The sequence below is a fragment of the Heterocephalus glaber genome, unplaced genomic scaffold, assembly GCF_053883595.1.
Source record: "Heterocephalus glaber isolate CG9 unplaced genomic scaffold, H.glaber_assembly_v1.0 deba00001606, whole genome shotgun sequence".
Classification (NCBI taxonomy): Eukaryota; Metazoa; Chordata; class Mammalia; order Rodentia; family Bathyergidae; genus Heterocephalus; species Heterocephalus glaber.
Window position 1 is genome coordinate 29,525,967 of NW_028258377.1, and position 20,009 is coordinate 29,545,975.

The 20,009-nt window shown below is 43.0% G+C and overlaps 1 protein-coding gene across 1 annotated transcript; it reads left to right on the top strand.

The window, feature by feature from the left end:
- Nucleotides 1-9,309: 9,309 nt before the first annotated feature.
- Il12b (interleukin 12B) lies at nucleotides 9,310-19,534 on the top strand. The gene is made up of 7 exons (XM_004836470.3): nucleotides 9,310-9,456; nucleotides 12,123-12,398; nucleotides 12,954-13,071; nucleotides 14,575-14,792; nucleotides 16,246-16,403; nucleotides 17,775-17,906; nucleotides 18,470-19,534. The coding sequence occupies exons 1-6, from the start codon at nucleotides 9,369-9,371 to the stop codon at nucleotides 17,904-17,906; spliced, it is 990 nt and encodes a 329-aa protein (XP_004836527.1). The 5' UTR covers nucleotides 9,310-9,368; the 3' UTR covers nucleotides 18,470-19,534.
- The last annotated feature ends 475 nt before the right edge of the window (nucleotides 19,535-20,009 follow it).

Genomic DNA, 20,009 nt, shown 5'->3' on the forward strand with positions numbered 1-20,009 from the left:
AAGTTCTGTACATGTTAGCATACATAGATGCACATTTTTCTTTCTCGAATATACCTTATGCCAGGCTGGTTGAATCTGCGGATATAGAACCCGTGGATACAGAGAGAAAACTGTTTATATTTAGCTCCCTGGAAACACAGTCTGGGGCTGCTTTGCTCATAATCATATTCACAGAACCCTAGCACAGTGCATGATGTGTAATCATCGCTCCACAAATAACTGTGAAGTAAACAAATGTCAATTTAAATCATGCAAAGGTATTTGACTGTGGTCCCGATTAGCCCAAGCAGTTCAAATGGCTTTTCTGGCAAACAGCCTAACCAATAAAAGTGCAGGACAATCGCATCTCTGCACTGGGAGAAAGGAAGTGAAGGGCAGTGGTTGAGATCAAGAATCCCAGCTCTGCCACCTTATTGCTGGCAGGCATTAACCAAGTTACTCATCTATCTCGGCATCCCCTCCCTTGTCTTTGACTGTAAAAGCCTCATCATAAGGCCTAACTGTAAGGCTCTTATGTGTTGTCTGGCAAGAAATGAGCATTATAAGGCAAGGGAGCTACTATTATTAGGCTCATGTTCAGGGTCTGCCCCATGAATGTCCAAACACCATTCCCAGGGGAAGTTTCTGCCTCAGAAACTGATGGGTCCAAATGACTTGCTCATTTTAAGAGTACAAGAGTACTGCCAACGGCAATGCATAGGCAATGAAGTCTCACATCTGTCAGTGTTCCCGAGTCAAGTCATGATTGGAACCAGAAAGAATCTGTACAGAGCTTTGACCATCCGATTGGATGCAGAAAAGAAGAGTGTTAGCTGCATTCTTGCCATCTGTTCAGGGTTGGTCTGCTCTGTGGCCTCAAGCACATGGCTGAGGGTGTTTGCTGAGTCCTCCCAACCCTCTGCTTGCTCCTTTTCAACCAGCATTCTTCATGGTTTTGGTGTAAAACCCAAAGCCCAGGGCCACCTGCTAACTCTCCGGAAGTATCTGTGGAGCCCTGCAGGCCTGAGGTCACTCACAGACCCAAAGAGGAAATGCCACGGCTCTCTTCTCTGAGGGAGGAAGCAAAAACAGTAGTCACACCAGCTTACTGCTTCTCCTTCCTAGGCCTCAGGTCTGATGCCCCATTCACACACCACTCTCCTCCAAGGAGCTGTATCACCTTCTAGTTCTCAAATACTCACATATTAGAAGACCATTTGTCCCTCTGGTGCCTACACACAGCTTAGCTAAGGATAATTCCTTTCCTGTCAGCCTGTGTCATCTTCACTTTATCAGCATATTATCAGGTTGCCTCGCATGACAGATGGTGCTGGGGGACTCATGGGTTCCAATGTTCAAGCAGCATGGCTGAAAGGTCACTGTCCTTTGTGCTATTTATTGTTTGTTGCCAGTGTTGGCCTGGAACTCTGTCTTCCTGCCTCACGCTTCCCAGTAGCTGGGATTCCAGGCATATATCACCTCACCCGATTTTCTTTTCCTTCAACCAAGGAGATGAGTTACTAAAGTAGATGGGTGGGGGCGCGGATTTTCAAAACCAAAGAGTAGAGACAAAATGATAGGGCAGTAGACCAGGAGTCATAGTAATCTTTCAGAGCAGATCTCCAGAGAAAGATACAATAGAGTCCTGGATAAATATAAATTCTCTACAAACAGAGAAACAAATGCAGCCTCAATTGTGAGCTCCAGGTTAATAATCTTAGTGGAAGTGCTCAAACGGCAAGGTCCTGATTTTTGGTCAAGCTACTTCTCACCTGGAGAACCATTTACTGTATGGTGGTTTAACAATTCCTCTACAAATGCAGGAGTGGCCAGTTAATAAGTCAGTCATTGTTGGGTGGAGTAGATGTGCAAAGGGGAGCCTCAGATAGTCCAGGATAGGCCTTCACCCCACATGTCTGCTCTCTCCACCTTGCCCTCCCTTGCCTTGTTCTACCTGTCTCTACTCACAGCAAGACCAGGCCAACTGTTCCCACACCTCCCTAGCCCAAGCATTTCTAACACACACCCACTTCCTTCCGGTTGCCCCAGCACACTCATTCCTTTCACTGGGATTAACAAAGAATTACAGAGAGGAAAAAACAAAGATTTGCATATGCAAATAGCAAAGTCAATGCCAAAGTGGAATATCTGTCTCACCCTGCAGTCCGTCCAGCTGCGCAGGCTGAGGTGCCCACTTGGATGATGAAATGAAGCTGTGACTGCATCTAACAGCCTCTGCCTTCCTCTCATGGGCCAAGAAAGGAAGGATGACACTGAAGAAATGTGACCAGAGTCACCATTGAGGAGGAGGAGATACATGAAGACATCTCTGTCCCTTAATCAATGAAGATGCTAAGAGTCTTATTCAAAGCGTCAAACAACAAATATGCACTTAAAAAAATTGAAAGAGCTCACTTTTTTAAGGCAGTCTGCTGCCTCCAAATATGACAGACATTTCTCCATCACTACCGTGACAGTACATTTCAGCAGTGACTTGGAAAAGTTATATGATTGAATGGAGCACAGCCAATTATATTTGAAATACATGATCCCATTTATATAGCTAGATAGATATCAATATCTAAAGAAGTTTCAAGGAACTCTAAAGGAAGATACAGAAAACATTGTCAACGGCTACCTCTAGGAGCCTCTCGAATTAGGCCTTCAACTTCTTATTCAATATGCATTTGTATTTTTTGTATTTTTTTGGTAATACCTGCATACATACATTTCTTGTGTAATTTTCTAAACATTTTAATGTTTAAAAATAATATGACTTCTCTTTTATTGGAAATGTGCACTAGAAGTTCAAAGCAATGTTCTGTATGGGAAAAAAAGAACTTTTTGTAGTCAAAAAGATCAAGTAATTTTCAGTTTCAAGGAAGATGGTCTTAGTCACAAGTCATCCCAGCCTGGCAGCTCAGCATGTGGCTGGAGGTCAGCAGACCTCCCCTCCCCTCCCCTCCCCTCCCATGGGGAGAGCTTTGGTTCAGTTTCCTTGGGGTCCCGTGTGAGTTGTGAGCTGGGACAAATTAATAAAGCTCTTCTGAGAAATAAGTCAGTGGGCCGATACTGCCAGTGCTGACTGGCCTTGTGGAGTGTCCAGAGATGAGCAAGGCACAGCGTGCATCTCTAGTTGGTGGGACACAGATATGCAGAGTGTCTCAAAGTATCAGCAGCAGTCCCCACAGAGAACTGCCTGTCCACGACCACATCGGAGCCTTCACAGTTACAGTGCACGTTCCTGCAACTGCACCAGCCCCACTGAATCATAGTCTCTGAGCGTGGGTTCTGAGAACCTGCATTTGACTGATGATGTTGTTTCATGCAGATAAACCTCAGGCAAGGTAAACCTCAGGAAGATGTAGTTATACATCTTCCATGGGTGAACTGGACTCCAAAATAGGCTCATGGAGCAGAGGCAGGTGGGTTCAAATTCATCTTTCTCACTCTGGATGCCTGGATGCTCAGTTAAATGAGTGGCTCAGCCCCAGCCAAGTAGCTTCAACTGTGTAAGGAACGTTAGGAGTTCTGCTGCTCCTCACCACTAATTCGCTCTGTCCACTCCCTTTGTCATTTTGATGTCCCCTTGTGAGCTACAGAAATCTTTCTGGGATAGGGCAGAATAATAAAATAAGTAAAAGTGGCCATTCTTAAGAACTTACCAGGGTTCTATGCTAAGTATATCCCACCAAATCCTAGTTACAGCACACATGGGACCAGATGATTGACTGCATTTTACAGACATGAGGCTCAGCGCAGGGCCTGGACTCCAGCTCTCTGTCTCCTCTGAAACACCTTCTACTTGCTCCTCCTGTGAGCAGGTGAACAGTGTAGCCCCACACCGAATTTGCAATCCTGGGAAGAGAGCTCACCTTCCGGTTTCTTTTGCATAACTAGTACACTATTTTCACCAAGATTTTTTGGTTACAAATCATGCATTTTCTAAAATTTTGAAGATGCTTTTATGAACACATGAATAAAATACTTGTCTTTTCTAGGTCTTGTAATATTTTGTATTTGTGTTTACGGGGGGCACAAGGGCTTATCTATAGTGGTGGAGTCACTGTGTATTAATTAGTGAAATTATCTCAGGACAATTTCATAGTAAGTTTCCTGTTCAGTACCCTCTGAGGTTTGACTGGGGGAAATTATTACATTTTTACTGAAAGACACCCCCCCTAGTTGTTACATATTTCAGTATGTATACCGTTATACATAACAAAAAAGAAAAATCAAAGTGTGGAAGTTGCCCTCTCGGCAGGAAAAATCAATTGTGAAAAGTGCAGGCACGCGCGCACGCACACACACACAAATAGTAGTGTACAACTAATATACAATGCAACCTGCTTTGTTTGCTTAACAATGTATCTTAGATACAAACTTGGGTTTTATCTGAAGCCTATGAGACTAAGTTTCGGGAGACCCGGAGAAGAGAGCGGACAGAAGCGCTGAGCTCGCTGACCATTGGGGATACCAGCCCCGGCCCCTGCCTCCAGCTGGACGAACAGCGGGCGGGAGGAAGCGGGAAGCCCCGCCGCTGTCGCCAGGGTTTCCCTTTTTCCCCCCACTGACACTGCCACGAAAGTTAGCCCGGAAACCTGCGCTCTCCCGAAACCTGGTCTGGTCCATCCTCTGCCTCAGGAACTTCCCCCGTGGCGGGTCCGGGCCTGGCTGAAGTCTGGCGGCAGGGCGGCGTTCCGGGGCGCAGCGCCCTCTGTCGGAGGTTCGGGAAAGCCCGCATCTGGTTGCGTGCACTGGGTGTGAGAAAACCTGTGTGTATGCGGATGCTGGGCGCAGGGCGGCGGGGTGGTGTCTGCCACCAGCCTGCACCTTCGCACACCTCTTAGCAATTTTAAATTCTGCTAGAAGAGACATCTTTACTCTGCTAATCCTGTGCGTCTGCGCAGGTCAGATATGTGCGCCAGTGAAATGAGGATGCAGTTTGGGGTCCCGGAGGGCACACTTGAATGGCATAGGTTGTGTGCTTGCCTGTGGCTACTTCACTTTCTGCTGCCATCTGTCTGTGAACAAGTCCCTGTGAGCATGGGACGCCTCTGCACACGCGGAGTCTTCTCTGTGGTACACACTTTCTGTCGTTTCCCAGGACTGTGCCTAGGTGAATATGTAGGTGCCTGTGTAAGTGCAAGGTCTGAAATCCAGATGCTGATGGAGTAATGTAGGGACAAGTGCCCCAGATACACTGAAGCCTTTGTCCGTATCTCATCTCCTTGACTTTGAAAGAGCCATGGCTTTTGCTCCTGGGCTCTTAGCATACACAGTTGCTCCATCCTGATGCAAACTCAGCTTCCTGCATGGCCTTCCTTATTCACCGGTTTGTAGAACCCAGGGAGGCTGCCTAGTGCTCCCTAAGCATCTTGGCCATGATGTAAACCTAAAGAAATAAGCATCCCCAATCTCCTTCCTTTTTCTCCACCCCAAAGTCATTTCCTCCTACCTGGGATTTTGAGGTCTACTTTCCCTGAGTATTATTGATACACACACACACACACACACACACACACACACACACACAGAGGGGGTGGGGGAGGAACTTCTTGAAATTCCCCCAGAAGGTTTTGAGAATAGTTTTTCATGTTGCAACTTCCAACAAGTCAGTTTCTAGTTTGGCTTTCCATCAGAAAGCTCAGTAGGAGTAGAGTATATAAGCTCCGGTAGCAGCAACAAGAGCAGAAGAGACAACAACGGTTACTTGGACCCTGCAGCTTCCACCGAAGAAAGGTAAGCATCTGTCTGTCCCCCTTCCTTCAGCCTGCAGGGCACCCTTGCACCTGGAAGCATGGTGGGGGTATGGTTTCCTAGAAGCGTCCCTAGGGACTTAACATGCTGGGACCCTAGCGAACACTAAATACTTGGATGGCTAATGTATAAAGTGTCAGCTTTTTAAATCAGCTAATAATGATTGTAATGATGGTAGGCTTGTGAACAAATGCTTTTGTTTGATAGAATATGTTGGATAGAAAGGTTTATTTTGTCTTCATATATACATATATAAAAGTATGTTCCTAAGTATTATTGTCCATCTGTTAAAAATGATTGTGTAGAGTTAATGTGAATGGTGCTTGCCTTAATACCAAAAACTTTTTAAAAGCTTTTCATGCATTTCTTAAATTTATTAAATTCATACTTATTATGCCTCATAACTGACTATTTCAGACCATAATTGTCCTCATATTTCTGATGGACTTTATAGTCAGTTATCAACTAAATTGGATAGCTTGGTTCTCTGGTTCTTTTGGAATAACTAACAGTGGCCCTACTTCGAAAATGAAAAGCAGTGGCAATGTTTAAAACTACTTTCTGAAGTGTTTCAAAACCTATGAGAAGGGGAAAAATAGTTTTTACTGTACTGATGTCTTATGCTTGTCCAGATAAAACTGTGTGCAACAATAAGATCATTTCAACAATGGGATCACCAAATCCTAGCTCATGGCTCATGTTTTTCAAATAAGGAATTTTAAAATCACAGACAGAATTTGGGTAACCTCTTAAAATTCATTTTAGTGGGCTCTGAAGTGACTTTTACACATTCAGTTTACTAATAATGTGGGAAATCTATCTAGGCTAGACTTTGGGCATAGAGTGTAAAACAAGACAGACATGTGCCCTGCCATCAGAGACCTGAGAATCAAAGAACAGACAAAAGTTAAAGAAGCAACCACATTATTGTCACTGTAATCAGTTTTGTTTTTTTTGTTTTTTTGGTACTGAGGATTAAACTCAGGACCTTTTACTTTCGAGGCAGGCCCCGGAACCTCTGAGCTAAATCCCCGGCTGTAATCAGTTCTAGGGAAGAAAGAGAGCAAGTAGTCAGAGATCCTGACTTCATCTGGGCACCATGTTGCATAAATTATTTCATTAGCTCCTCACTCCAACAAGGTGTCTGTTTTACAGATTAAGAGTGTGAGGCTTACAGAGGTCACTATGACCTCCCCAGGGTCACCCAACTACCTCCCAGAGATCTACATGGTTCTAGAACTGGAGTACTATACATGTGTCACCCATGCTATCTGTGACTAGGTCTTTTATTTTTAAATAGTAATTCTCTTTTTGAATTAAAAGTAACAAGCAAAATGAAACTTGCAAAAAAGATGCCCATCAAGTGTCATTGGCACACCCATGTTGGCATCAGTGTTAGGGAGCATTGGCATATCCCAGGAAGAAGGAATGCTTAACTCAGGTACCTTTGTCCTTTGTGCAGGGCTTTCAGGAGTTTAGAAAACCTATAAAACTGCATGAAAAAAATGTTTAATTTTTAAGACTCTCCAACTTCCTGTGCCACGGAAGCATGGGGTGAGAGATGCAGTTTCCAATTGTGATCAGCCAGGGAGGTAAAGAATGATCACATACTCCACCTTGTTTTGTTTTTCTGAGTTTGATCTTCACCTCTTGTCATAAAGTGATGCCAAAATCAGAGTTGTTTCTTAGGAGCAGTGCCAGGGCTCCCTTGACCCTGGAGTGTAATTCACCTGCAATGCTCAGGTCCATGGGAGGCTGAGAGAGGAAGTGCTTGGCACACGGCCCAAGGGAAAACCCTGCCATTAAGAGACTATAAAGGAATCAGCAAGAGATGCCAGGAATCTCCATCATTTCCGTTTGCAGAGTGCTGACATCTGGGACTTATTGACCCATGTAATTGCAGTACCTCTATGGGCATTTCCCTACAGTCTAGCATGACATTTTGGCTATCCACTGTATCAACAACAGAAAGATCTATTTTTCCTTTACCTCTTCTGCTGGGGACAAGCTAATGTTATTAGTTGCCTTCTATACTATGTCATGTGATTGTGTCTCCCAGAAACACTTTCAGATGACATAGCCCTTTTATTTATGTCCATTTTATAGATGAAAAGACTCAGCATAACTTGACCAATATCATATGGCTAGTGAGAAGTGGGACCAAAATTCAAGCCTATCTCTGCTTGACTCCAATCCTATGTGTGTACCGATCAATTTCCAGTACTTTGGTATAATCATAATGTGGATTGAATAGAAAACCAGGTCCCTGACACTCCATCTGAAGTGACAAGACTATACTTAGCAGTATCCCAGGTCTAACTTCTACTCCCATTTCTGCCACTCATGAGTTTATCATATAAGGGAATAAAGCACACAGCAAGGTCCTCCTGAAATTAGCAGCAGTTCTCACAAAGCCATGGTACCCAACCAAGGGATTTGACTGAAGCATTTAATCCTTGTTAGACCAGTAGTCTTGGAAATCAAGTTCCTGCTGTGCATTGCTGTTCTCCAACATGGATGGAGGGAAGGAAGGAAATTAAACAATAATCATCTCAACCTAATTTATAAGTGGGGCATAATTTTCACAATATGAAGATTTCCATACACCCTGGATAATAATCTATACTTAGCTTTAATATAAGGTGGCAGCTGGGTGAACACAAAACTGTGAATGTTATTATTTCATGGCGAATATAGCAATGTTTCATGGTCTTCTCCCAAGAAACACTGTGGCTTGCAGGAATTCTGAAACCTGAACGTATTTTAAACCATTTGTTTCTCAAAGTATGGTCCCCAGAACAGCAGCTTCGCCTGGAACCTTATTAGAAATGCAGATCCTCAGGCCTTACCCCTAGATGTATAGAATCAAATATTGGGGGGGAAACCCAGCAATCTTTTTAAATAAGTCTTTCAGGTTATTCTGTTACTGTAAGCTCAAGTTTGAGAACTGCTGAGTTACTTTACATGGGAGGGAGTATTTGGGAATCTGTGACAATTCCTGGCAAAACAAGAGAAACTAAGTCTCTACAGGCTATGGCCAGAGCTTGAAAAGTCATCTCTATATTACCTTTTCTTTTATTAACCCAAGTCCTTTATATCCCTGGGCATCTCAACACATATTGCCTTGTACTACCGTGATACATGTAGTGGCTCATCTCCCCAACTGCAGGGGAAGCAGTTAATACACTGATTTAATAAATATTTGTTGAGTGAAAATATTTGCTCCTAGAAAGCAGGATGTAAGTGAAAACTACTTTTCATTCTCAACTCTCCTAGCTCAATGCAGTCATTTTCCTTTTGTAATCTTATGTTTCTCATCTTAAAAAGAAGAAGATTAGCTATTATCTAGCTAATTATCAGATAGCTAGATCTGTCTCTTTCAGCACCAGGTTGCCTATGTTCTCTCTTTGGAGAGATTCTTACCCAGAAATTGGACTGGGACCCATGTGATCCACTTGGTCTTATCCTAACAGTGTGAGAAAGGGGAAAGTCGAGATTAAACATGTAGAAAGGATGTGAACATGTTTTCCAAAGCTAACTGAATAACGATTGATATTATCTCTTCCCTTTTCCTGCCCCTTCTTTCTCTTTTGCTCTCTCTCTCTTCCTCCTTCTCCCGCTCCTTGCAGATGTGTCATCGGCAGTTGATCACCTCCTGGTTTTCCCTGGTGATGCTAGTGTCTCCTCTCGTGGCCATATGGGAACTGGAGAAAGATGGTAACCAGCCCTCCTTATCCCTATTGAGGGCCAACATGCTAAGCCAGACCTCCCTCTCATGCAGCGCTGATGAGAAATCAGACTGAAATGGGGTGTCCTGCACTGGGATCTCCTCGTGAGAGCCATCATCTGTGACAGAGCAAGGCCACATTTCTTCCTTTTCCTTTCAGGACATCTAGATCATTGGGTTTTCATTCTGGGTGCCAGAAAAGGAGCTCTGTGTGGACCAGAGAGGGAAAAGAGACATTGCCTTTTCCAGGTGTTTTATACAATTGAAATTCCAGAGTATTGTACAAGTACTAGGCCTATACTCTCTCCTCTCCCACTTCACACCATAGGGCATCCTCAGTTGGCACTCTGACCACTCACTCTGATTGACCACTTTGGAGAGAGGATAGGATTGAACTCACATGTCTTGGGTTCAAGTCCTGGTTCTGCCAGTTACTGGTTCTGTAAACTTGACCTGGGTCACTGCTGAGCCTTAGTTCCCTCAACTATACACTGGGTTTAAAAAGTGAAACCTACCACATAAGTAATTGTGCTAATGAATATAGAAGACAATGCAATAGATAGTGAAGTGAAAGTAAAAGTTAGCTAGCACTATTTGGGTTATTTAAAATACTATGAACTTTTTATTATCCCAGTGATAATTAGAATCATTAGTAGCTTAATAGAACAGGTATTAGTAGAATAAGGGGCTCCTTCTATTCTGCTAGTATTTCACAGTGGCCCTTGCACATTTAACTCCTTCCTTACTTCTGATTTGGTAAACCACAGAAATTCCAGAAGGTCAATATGAGAAACATTTAGCAAGCTTGTGGTGTGGGAACAAGCTTCTGGGTCCCGGCCAACTGCTGGCTTCAGAATGCTCCTCACCAGTATTTCTCTAGAAGCAACTTTCTCTGCTCTTGGGCCATGGTCTTCTAGGGCTTCTGAATCTTAGTTGTGATAGGAAAATAACCATGCTTTTCAGTTGCCCGGGGCACAAAGCAGAACTAGAGAAAGGCAAAGGTTCTGTGTCGTCTTATGTCAGCACAGCTAATCATTTCCAAAGAGTTGGGCCCTGAGCACTTTTTGACTCTTACCTTTATTACTTGCTCAGTGGTTATAAATCCCATTGATATATATATATATATATGAGAACTTTATATTTCACAATGTTTTACACTAGGATGACAAGTGTAGTAACAAGAGCCACCTGCTTACAGAGCATTTAAGGGCACTATGAAAGGCTCATATGAATTAGCTTCCATAATCCGCATGATAACTTCCTAAAGCAAGTACGAATGCTTTTCTCATTTTGAAGATGATGGCATCAAAGCTTAAAGTAGTTGAATGCTCCCTGCACAAGGCCATATGCCAATGAAAGGCCCAGAGCTGATTCTAATCCAGACCTGTGTCGCTCCAAAATCCATGCTCTTTTCTTCACTGCAGAGGCTGTTAAATTTGAGAAGGCATCAAAATCACCTGGGGGAGAGCAGCGTTTAAAAGCCAGATCACTAGGCTCATCCCAAAGTTTCTGACTCTAGCAGTTGAAATTTGCATTTCTAAAAGTTCTCTGAGATGCTGCTGCTACTGGTTGGGTGATCAGACTTTGAGAGCCACTGCCCTAAACTGGTCTACTGAGTAAATAATTGAAGCATGGGTAAACAAGCGAGTGGAGTTTTGATGTGACACACTCTTTGTGATACTGTGCAGAGCCATTCCTCAAGTGTCAGTTTAGATAACTGGAATTAGATAGCCACTGAACAACCTAAGAGACAAGAGGATCTGAGGTGCAGCTCTCATTCTTCGGACGGGTGGGACTGGGATTGCCCCCTTGGCTTTAGTCCACTCCTCTATACAATGGGAAGGCGAAGATCTACCTGACTGCTTCATAAGAATGTACGATGGTTTTAAAAAATGATAGCGATAATGAAACTCTCCCTTCCTGAGTTTCATGTGCAAGGAACTAAATACTCAAATCCCCATGGAAAATTTTAAGAGCTTTTCAGTGCAGCTGGCTGACTCTTTTGTCTGCCAATAACAATAACGACTAACAGAGTTTATCCTGTGGCAGACTCTGTGCTGATTGCTTTACATGCTTTTCTCACTTACTCCTCAGAGCCAAGCTTAAAACATAGATACTATTATTATTATCATTTTTATTATCATTTGGCAGATAAGGAAACAGAGGCTCATGGTGGTTAAACACCTTACTCTAGATGCCCCCTGCCAGTGAGCAGTGACAGGATTTCAGATCTAATCAGTGTTTTGGGACACCCAGTGCTTCTAAGCACTATTTTTCTCTGCTCAATACTGTATCCTCCCCTGTGAAACTGAAATTGTGTTGAAGTTTATCTCCATCAGACCTTTGGCAAAGAATGTTGTGCTATTTGCATTTTTTGACATATCAAGGTCTTTCCCTATGTACCCACTAATTAGAGGTTAATTATTAAAAGCAGCCTGCCAGTGAATGAGTTGGTAGCACCTATAAAACTCTTTGCTTCTCAATTCCATGACCTTGAGCCCACGTGGAGCCCAGGGTTCTAAGATCCTCTCAGGAAGCATTTGCCAAATATTTATGGATGAGTTTGTGCTTAGGGAGGGTAAATGCCCAGACAGTGAATAAAACACACTCTGGAAATTCATTCAGCTCACAGTCTGGTCTCTACTCTGCTCCCCAGTTTACGTCGTGGAGTTGGACTGGCACCCTGATGCTCCTGGAGAGATGGTAGTTCTCACCTGTGACACTGCTGAGGAAGATGGCATCACATGGACCTCAGACCAGAGTGGTGATGTCTTAGGCTCTGGTAAAAACCTGACCATCCAAGTGAAAGAGTTCAGAGACGCCGGACGGTACACTTGTCACAAAGGAGTCGAGGTTCTGAGCCATTTGCTCCTGCTACTTCACAAAAAGGAGGATGGAATTTGGTCCACTGATATTTTAAAGGACCAGAAAGGTAATGTTATTTCCTGGGATAGTGTAATTTTTATCTCCTCATCCTCAAAAAATACAAAAATTAAAAATTGAAATGGGAAGGCATGTTTAATGCATGAACAGCAAGTCCCTTTCTGAAACTACCCAGAACCTTCATTTTCCTTTGCTTTCTGAAAATCTTGGATTATCAGCCATAACAAAATATATCAAGAAACTATCAGTCTGAATGCTTGTACTGAGGTTTAGTTCAAGTAATGGAGATAGCATTGGATGTCTAATGAAAATTATCCAATGTGTATGGTGCGTAACTCATTACTGGGGTGATGGCCTTGAACAAAGTTAATACTGACATCTCAAGTGTGTAGAGTAGTACACTTGGAAGAATCAGCATCTGATTGGGATACTCCAAATTTTTGCTGATCTACCTGCCAGGGAAGCAGCATCATTTTTCAAGGAACTAAATGGAAGCACATCACCCTTGTACCATTTGATGGCCAATGATTAATTATAATCAAAATCTTTCTGGAAAAATAAAAACCTCTTAAATATTCAATTTTTTTTTTCTTTTCACATTCAGAACCCAAAAGCAAGACCTTTCTGAAATGTGAGGCAACAAGTTATTCTGGATGTTTCACCTGCTGGTGGCTGACAGCAATCAGTACTGATGTGACATTCAGTGTCAAGGGCAGCAGAGGGTAAGTGAGGCCACTCTGGCTTAGCAGTATTTTGATGCAACTATTTCATTAAGAAAATAAGAGCAAACTATCAGTGATCCCTCAGTTCAGGATAAGAGAACAACAAATTTAATCCCACATTTTTTCAACTACTGTCCCTTTTGGCTAAGCTGAAGAAAGAATATGGATATTTAAGCCTATCCGCTAAACAAATGCACGTGTTAGAGCAGGACATTAGAGATTCCTGAGAATAGTCTCTGATGTGTTTGAACCTACTCATCCAAATTGCCTGGCAAGGCTTCATTAAGGCCAATAGCACCACAGAGAAAATAAAAAGGGGAAATCAAAGCTACAAATGATTTGCCAAAAGTGTACCTTGAGTCAAAAATAGAAACAAGTGCTCTAGGTTGTAGATCCTGGAAGCCCTGAAACAGACGCCAAAACTCTTTGAAGCCTCCTGAAATTTTCCCAGGGACACTTCAGCTCCTTTTTCTTTTGAGGATACAACTCATCTGAGATGACCACTGTTTGTCCAACACACTTAAAACTTTCCCTAAGAAATGCATTTCCATGGATACAGAGCTCATCTGGAGCCCTCTGTGGAACTGAATTTAATCATCATCTAAATTCCTGAGCAGTGCAGGACAATGGAGCAAACCTTAGGTGGTCATCTGGCTTTGCCACCCTTTGAATAAGTAGATTAAGCATTGGGATCTTGCTTTCCCACGTTTAAAAAGAAAACAGTTACTACCGAAGTTCTTACACCAGTGCTCAAATTCATAGCCACCTGTCTGAGGTGCATTGTAACCTTTTATGCAATCAGCACAGGAATGCTTAAATAGAATATACTACATTATACTCTGGCTTAATAGGCATTCATTAAAATGAATAACCTAATCTATATGTTCTGTCATGGAGAGTTTACAATAACATTTTCAAAGGGGGAAAACATGGTTACAATATCATATGTATGTCATTTGATCCTATTTTATTTAAAAAATCTGTTTATATATAAATAATACGTGTGTGTATGCAAGTAGATACATGATTATCTTGAATAGTAATTGAAATAAGTCTGGAGGAATCAACAATCTATAAATAGCTTACTGGGGAAGTTTTCTATCCAGGGAATGAGGTTAGGATTGAAGAGGGGATAGAGGCACATAGTATTTCCTTCAAACACATCTTTAACATTTTAACTTTTTATACTTGGTGTATATGTGCTGATTTTTCTATTAAGGTAAGAAAAAAATAACTTAAAATTTAATAAGGGATACAATCATATACTCTGGATCTAAAAAATTTCCAGATTCATTTAGGCCGAGGTATGTAAGTATAGGTTCCTAGCTCTTGAAAGCTAAGCTTGCTCTCCCTGGGAGAGTTGTTGCTTACTCCAGGGGAGAAATCAGCCCCGCTGGCCAAACTGTGTTCATAGGCAGACTGTTGAGGCCTTACCTGCCTTGTTTCTATAATCACTAGGAACCTGTTCACCACACACAAGCTAATTTCTGTCTTTGTCTTCAGCTCCTCTGAGCCTTCAGGAGTGACTTGTGGAGCAGCAACACTGTCCGCAGAGAGGGTCAGAGTGGACCACAGGGAGTATAAGAAGTACTCAGTAGAGTGCCAGGAGGACAGCACCTGCCCCGCCGCAGAGGAGAGGCTACCCATTGAGGTGGTGGTGGACGCTATTCACAAGCTCAAGTATGAAAAGTATACCAGCAGCTTCTACATCAGAGACATCAGTGAGTTTGAAATGCTTATTTGCCCTTCATCAGGAAAGATGCCATTTGTTACTTGTTTACAGTGCCCCAGGGGCTGGATAAGGGGCTCTACATGCATTCCCTTTGATTCTGCACCCCTCCCCCAAAACACACAATGTGGATGTGATTTTCTACATTTCTTTTAAAGAGGAGGAAATTGAACCTTAGAAATGTTAAGCTGTTTGTCCCAGATCTCAGATCTCACCGCTGGCAATTCAGATCCATATCTGCCTTACTAGAGAAAGCATGCTCTTTACTACACTCCTAGCTTGTTACCCAATTAGATGACACAATGGATCCAAGGGTGTCTTGATCGTATTTATATAGAGAACCAGAACTTTCCCTATTAATTGCAATCATCTTTCCCTAGCACCCAAAAGATACATACAGGATAATGTATATGTATGTATTCAGAAAGTGATTTATATAAAGTCCTCCAAAACTGACACTTATTTTTTAATTGGCAGATAGAAATTTCATCATTAATCATTTTCTTCACCATTTATTCATTGAACAGGCATCATGACAAACTGTGATAGGATCAGGATCACAGAACTTGCTCTAGTATTTGTGGAAAGTTCATACATGGCAGGTGGGAGGGATGTGGCTCTCAAGGTGACCAGGGAAATCCTCTCTGAGAAGATGTCATTAGCTGAGACCTAACGGAAAGATGTCAGTTGTATTAAGAACAAAGGGAAGAATATTTGCCAAGCACCTGCTAGGATCCATGGTCTTTGTATGGAGCAATGCCGGCCTCCAGAGCCCCTGCGCATTCCATGGAAAGTCTCCCCCTGAAGTAGCAGAAAATCCCCTCCTGGAGGTTGGAATCTTCCTGCTACTCATCGCTGTATCCTCCAGCTAGAGTCCAGTGACGGGTGCTCAGTAATTATTTATGGCAAAAATGAATGAGCAGAGAGACAGTTGACTCTGCTACAAGACAAATCAGTGACAGCAGCTATGAAAAGACCAAAGAAAGAGCAGGAAGTGGAAAATCTCTCCTTTCATCCCCAGTGAGCGACTCGGCCAGCTCAGTTCTGTGTGTAGTGCAAAGTGAGGGACTAAGCGGGATGAGGGTGCTCCTTCACTGCAGACCCCAGACAGGAGAGTCTTGTCACTAAGAGCTCTCTTCTGAGCACTACGCAGGGGCAGTGCCACCACCAGGGCCCATCTGGTGGTGCACTGATGACAAGGATTCTGAGTGTCCCTCGGGTTCCAAAGTAAAGGCTGTGGCCACTGAAAATGACCTCCTCCCATGAGCACCAACAGGAGCATCTGCAGCAGAGGGGTCTCCCTCATGCTGGCCAAGTCCTCAGAGAAGCTAAGAAACTACCCTTTTACTCACAGTTGGTCACAGGGACAAGGGGTGTCAGAAGCCAAAACCATCTAATTCCAAAGCCCCACTAGGAAAATAAACCGTGTTTGTCCTCTTCCACAGTCAAGCCAGACCCACCGAAGAACCTGCAGCTGAAGCCATTAATGAATTCTCATCAGGTGGAGGTCAGCTGGGAGTATCCTGACACCTGGAGCACTCCACATTCCTACTTCTCCCTGACGTTTGCAGTTCAGGTCCACGGCAAGAATAAGAAAGAAAAGGTAAGGTGTGATCCAGGTGCAGTATATGCTGTGGTTGTACGTGGGTGTATGCGGCCCCAGATCGGAGAGAGGAATGATAATAACACCTGCTATGTGTTAACACTTGCTATGTGCCTGGGATGTGGTAAGGGCTTTCCACGTCTATCACATTTAATCCACACAGGTAACCTATGGACAGCAGCTAATACTACCATCACTGCTGGACAAGTGAAGACATTGAAGTTCAGAGAGGAAGTGACAGACCTAGGACACAGGCTCAGTCTGCCAGACACAAAAACCAGAAACCTACCCGCCCTCCTGCCTTCAGTCTGGCCAATCATTAATCCTTGTGGCAGAATCGATCCTTCTATAGGAGATCTAGGCTCCAGGAACCCAAGATGATTGTTTCAGCTGGCTGAATATAATGAGTAATGGAGCATTCACACTTGTCTCACCCAGTATGGCTATTCCAAGTATTGTAGAATTACTGCACTATAGGCCAAAACAATGGCTTTTCAACTTGTTCACCTTAGTACCATACTCTTTTGCCTCTTGCAAAGTTCCAGAGACACTTTTATAGAGCCCCAGCCTTCTGCTTTTTTTTCTTGGTACTGGGGGTCGAACTCAGGACCTTGCACTTGTGGGACAGGCGGTGGAACCACTGAGCTAAATCTCTGGCCCCTAGGCCCCAGCCTTCTTAAACTCCACTTTTAAAATCAGCAGAAAAGGCCTTGCTCAGCATAGCATTTAGCATGTGGCAGAAACTCAGTGACAATCACTCCCTGAAAAAGAGGAAGAAGGGAGGGGGTCTACTCTGGAATAGTCTGGAATACCTAAATATTACCTAAAATCTTAGAGGTGCTTTCCTATTTAAGAAATATATACATCATTAATATATGATAGTGGGTGCTTTTTAGGTACTAAAGTCCTGCTCAGAGTTTTTACATGATCATTATTTTCAACCTCTGCAATTCTAGGAAATAAGCATTGTTGTCCCTGTTTATACATGAGGAAAGATACAGAGAGCCTAAGATATTTTGTTGAGGTTCCAAAGCAATTAAACAACAGCAGAAGGATTTGAAGGATTTGTTGCTGAAAGGATCAGCATACGGTGTTTCTAAATACCCAGGGGACAGCTAGAGACAGTCGTCTCTGCTTAGTGCTGGGATGACAGGGTACCTGTGCAGAATGATAAAAGCAGGACCAAACCATTTCTCTCTCCGCGTTTGCAAAGCAGCAAAGTCACATCTGTGGTGGTGCAAGTTCTGCTCGATTTCCTGTCAATCACAAGGTTGTACATGTCACAAGGGCAGGCCACGCCTGTAGAATCAGGCTAGGCCTGCCCCATGACTGCATGGGCAAGGGGACTTAAGATTTCCTTCCTCTTTACAGAAAGATAGACTCTCCACCGACAAGACCTCAGCCACAGTTTCATGCCACAAGAATGCGAAGGTGTACGTGCAAGCCCGGGACCGATACTATAGCTCATCTTGGAGCGAATGGGCCTCTGTGTCCTGCAGTTAGGTGAGTAAGACTGAAAAGTACTGCACACCCAGTGCCCTGGGTGGAGGCCAGTGATGACTGGGTGGGAGCTGTTGGGGGAGGGAAAGGAAGAATGGGGTGCTCACCAGGGAGACAACAGTCAGAAACGTATTTGTCCATTAACAGACAATGATTTGATGCTTCTATTATGTCAGGCACTGTGCTGGGCCCAGGGATAGTGCAGTAAAGAAAACAGACATAGTTCTTGCCCTCATAAAAGGCAAGACGGGGGTGGGGAGAGAAGTAGGCATCAGAGCAAAAGGGACTTAGAAGCTTCCGGGCATTAAAACCTTATCCTGGGGGCCCTGTGGAGCCACTGAAGAGTTTTAAACAAGGAAATAACCCTATCAGACATTCCTTTAAGAAAAACCCTCAAGAGAGCTTCCAGACAGCATGGTAACAGCCACATTTTAGACTACACAAGCTAATGTTAGTCCTTCTCACATGGCTCCCCTAAACCCCACAGCCTGGGAGGATGGATGGTAAGAAATGAGAAGGGTGTGGCACTTTTCTAATCCACATGGATTTCCAACATTCTTTTTCAGGTTCCAATCCCAGAACGAAACTTCAGAGGAAAAAAGGAAGAGATTAGGCAAAAGATCTTAAAGCCATGATGGAATAGACTGAACAAGACATTTTATTAATTTGTTTTTTAAAAATTTTAGGATCTTTGCTATCTTTTTATATTTAGAGGCTAAATGCACACTGACACAATGAGCTCATCTATTTATAGGTTTTTTGACACTCTAATTGCCACTGACCTTAATTGTATTTAAATATTTAAGTAATATATGTATTTATTAATTTATTGCTGTTATTTAATGTTTATGTGCCAAGATGTATTGAGTGTTTCATACGTTCACGACCTGATCTATATGGATCATGCTCTTTGATGCAAAATGTGAATTTAAGTGTTATTTATATTGACAATTTTTCAAGCAAGACTTCGGGTACATTGGTTTTATGACAACTAGAAAGAACACAATGTTCTGATGCCAGCACTATTATGTATTTGTGATGAATGGAAGGACAAGAGATATTTAAATAGAAACATAGAGACAGGAAGCTATGGGGGAGAGCCTGAAAAAGTCAATAATAGTTCCAATGAAGACTTCCTAGAAGTGGTATTAATAAGCAATTCAGAGCCACCTGCACTTCCAAGCAAGTTTAGCCCTTAGATGCCTGAATTTTAAATAGGCAAACAAATCAACAAAAAGATTGAAATTGAATTTCAGCTTCCACCTCCCTGGGAGTCCCCACCCCCACTTCTGTAAGACACAAGAGGGTGGCCCAGAAATATCATAGGTGACTGGAAGATAAAAAGCTCTTTGGATTCAAGAGGGAAAACAGTTCAGTTCTGGCACAGGACATAACACTGTCAGAATTGCCAGTAGCTTCTTAACAGTGACACGTAAAAGCAGAGAAAACTTCCCCATCAGCATGTGTGAATCTGTGGTGCTGATAGGACCAGAAAGTATCACTCTAGTTAGGTGCTAGTTTAAGTAATGAACACGCTTTCCATAAAATGATTATGCTTGATTTCTGGTTGGTTATTTATTTATTTATTTATTTATGCATTCTAAGCCAAACTAATAAAAACTCTACTTTGCAAACATATTTTGGGCTTTCTCAGCTGATTCTGGGACTCTGTTTCTGAGTCTCCTGGGGTACATTTTCCCCCTATCATTTAAGAATTGCCCCTCCTTGAAGTGATTTCATTTCCAATTTTGCAGAACTGTTCTTTCCTTTTATAGTATTTCCAAAGTCAGGATCTTGCTGAGCTCACAGAATGTCCCTGCAGCTGACCAGCAGGGACTCTTTGCAAGGGCACCAGAATGCATTGTGCCCTCTTTAGGAGTTGGATACCCTTGCTTCTTCCACCTTCTATCATGGGATTGATTCTATGCTTTCTCCAACATTGCGAAGTAAAACTCACCTGGCAGAGCCTTGGGTATCCCATCTCATAGGTCCAGCCCCAGTATTTATTGAGAGTTCTCCATGCATCTGGACATGAACTTTACCTTGGGGTTGAGAAGTCCCAATCAACTGTGCATAGCCTCCCCCAAACAGTGCACATTCCTGGCA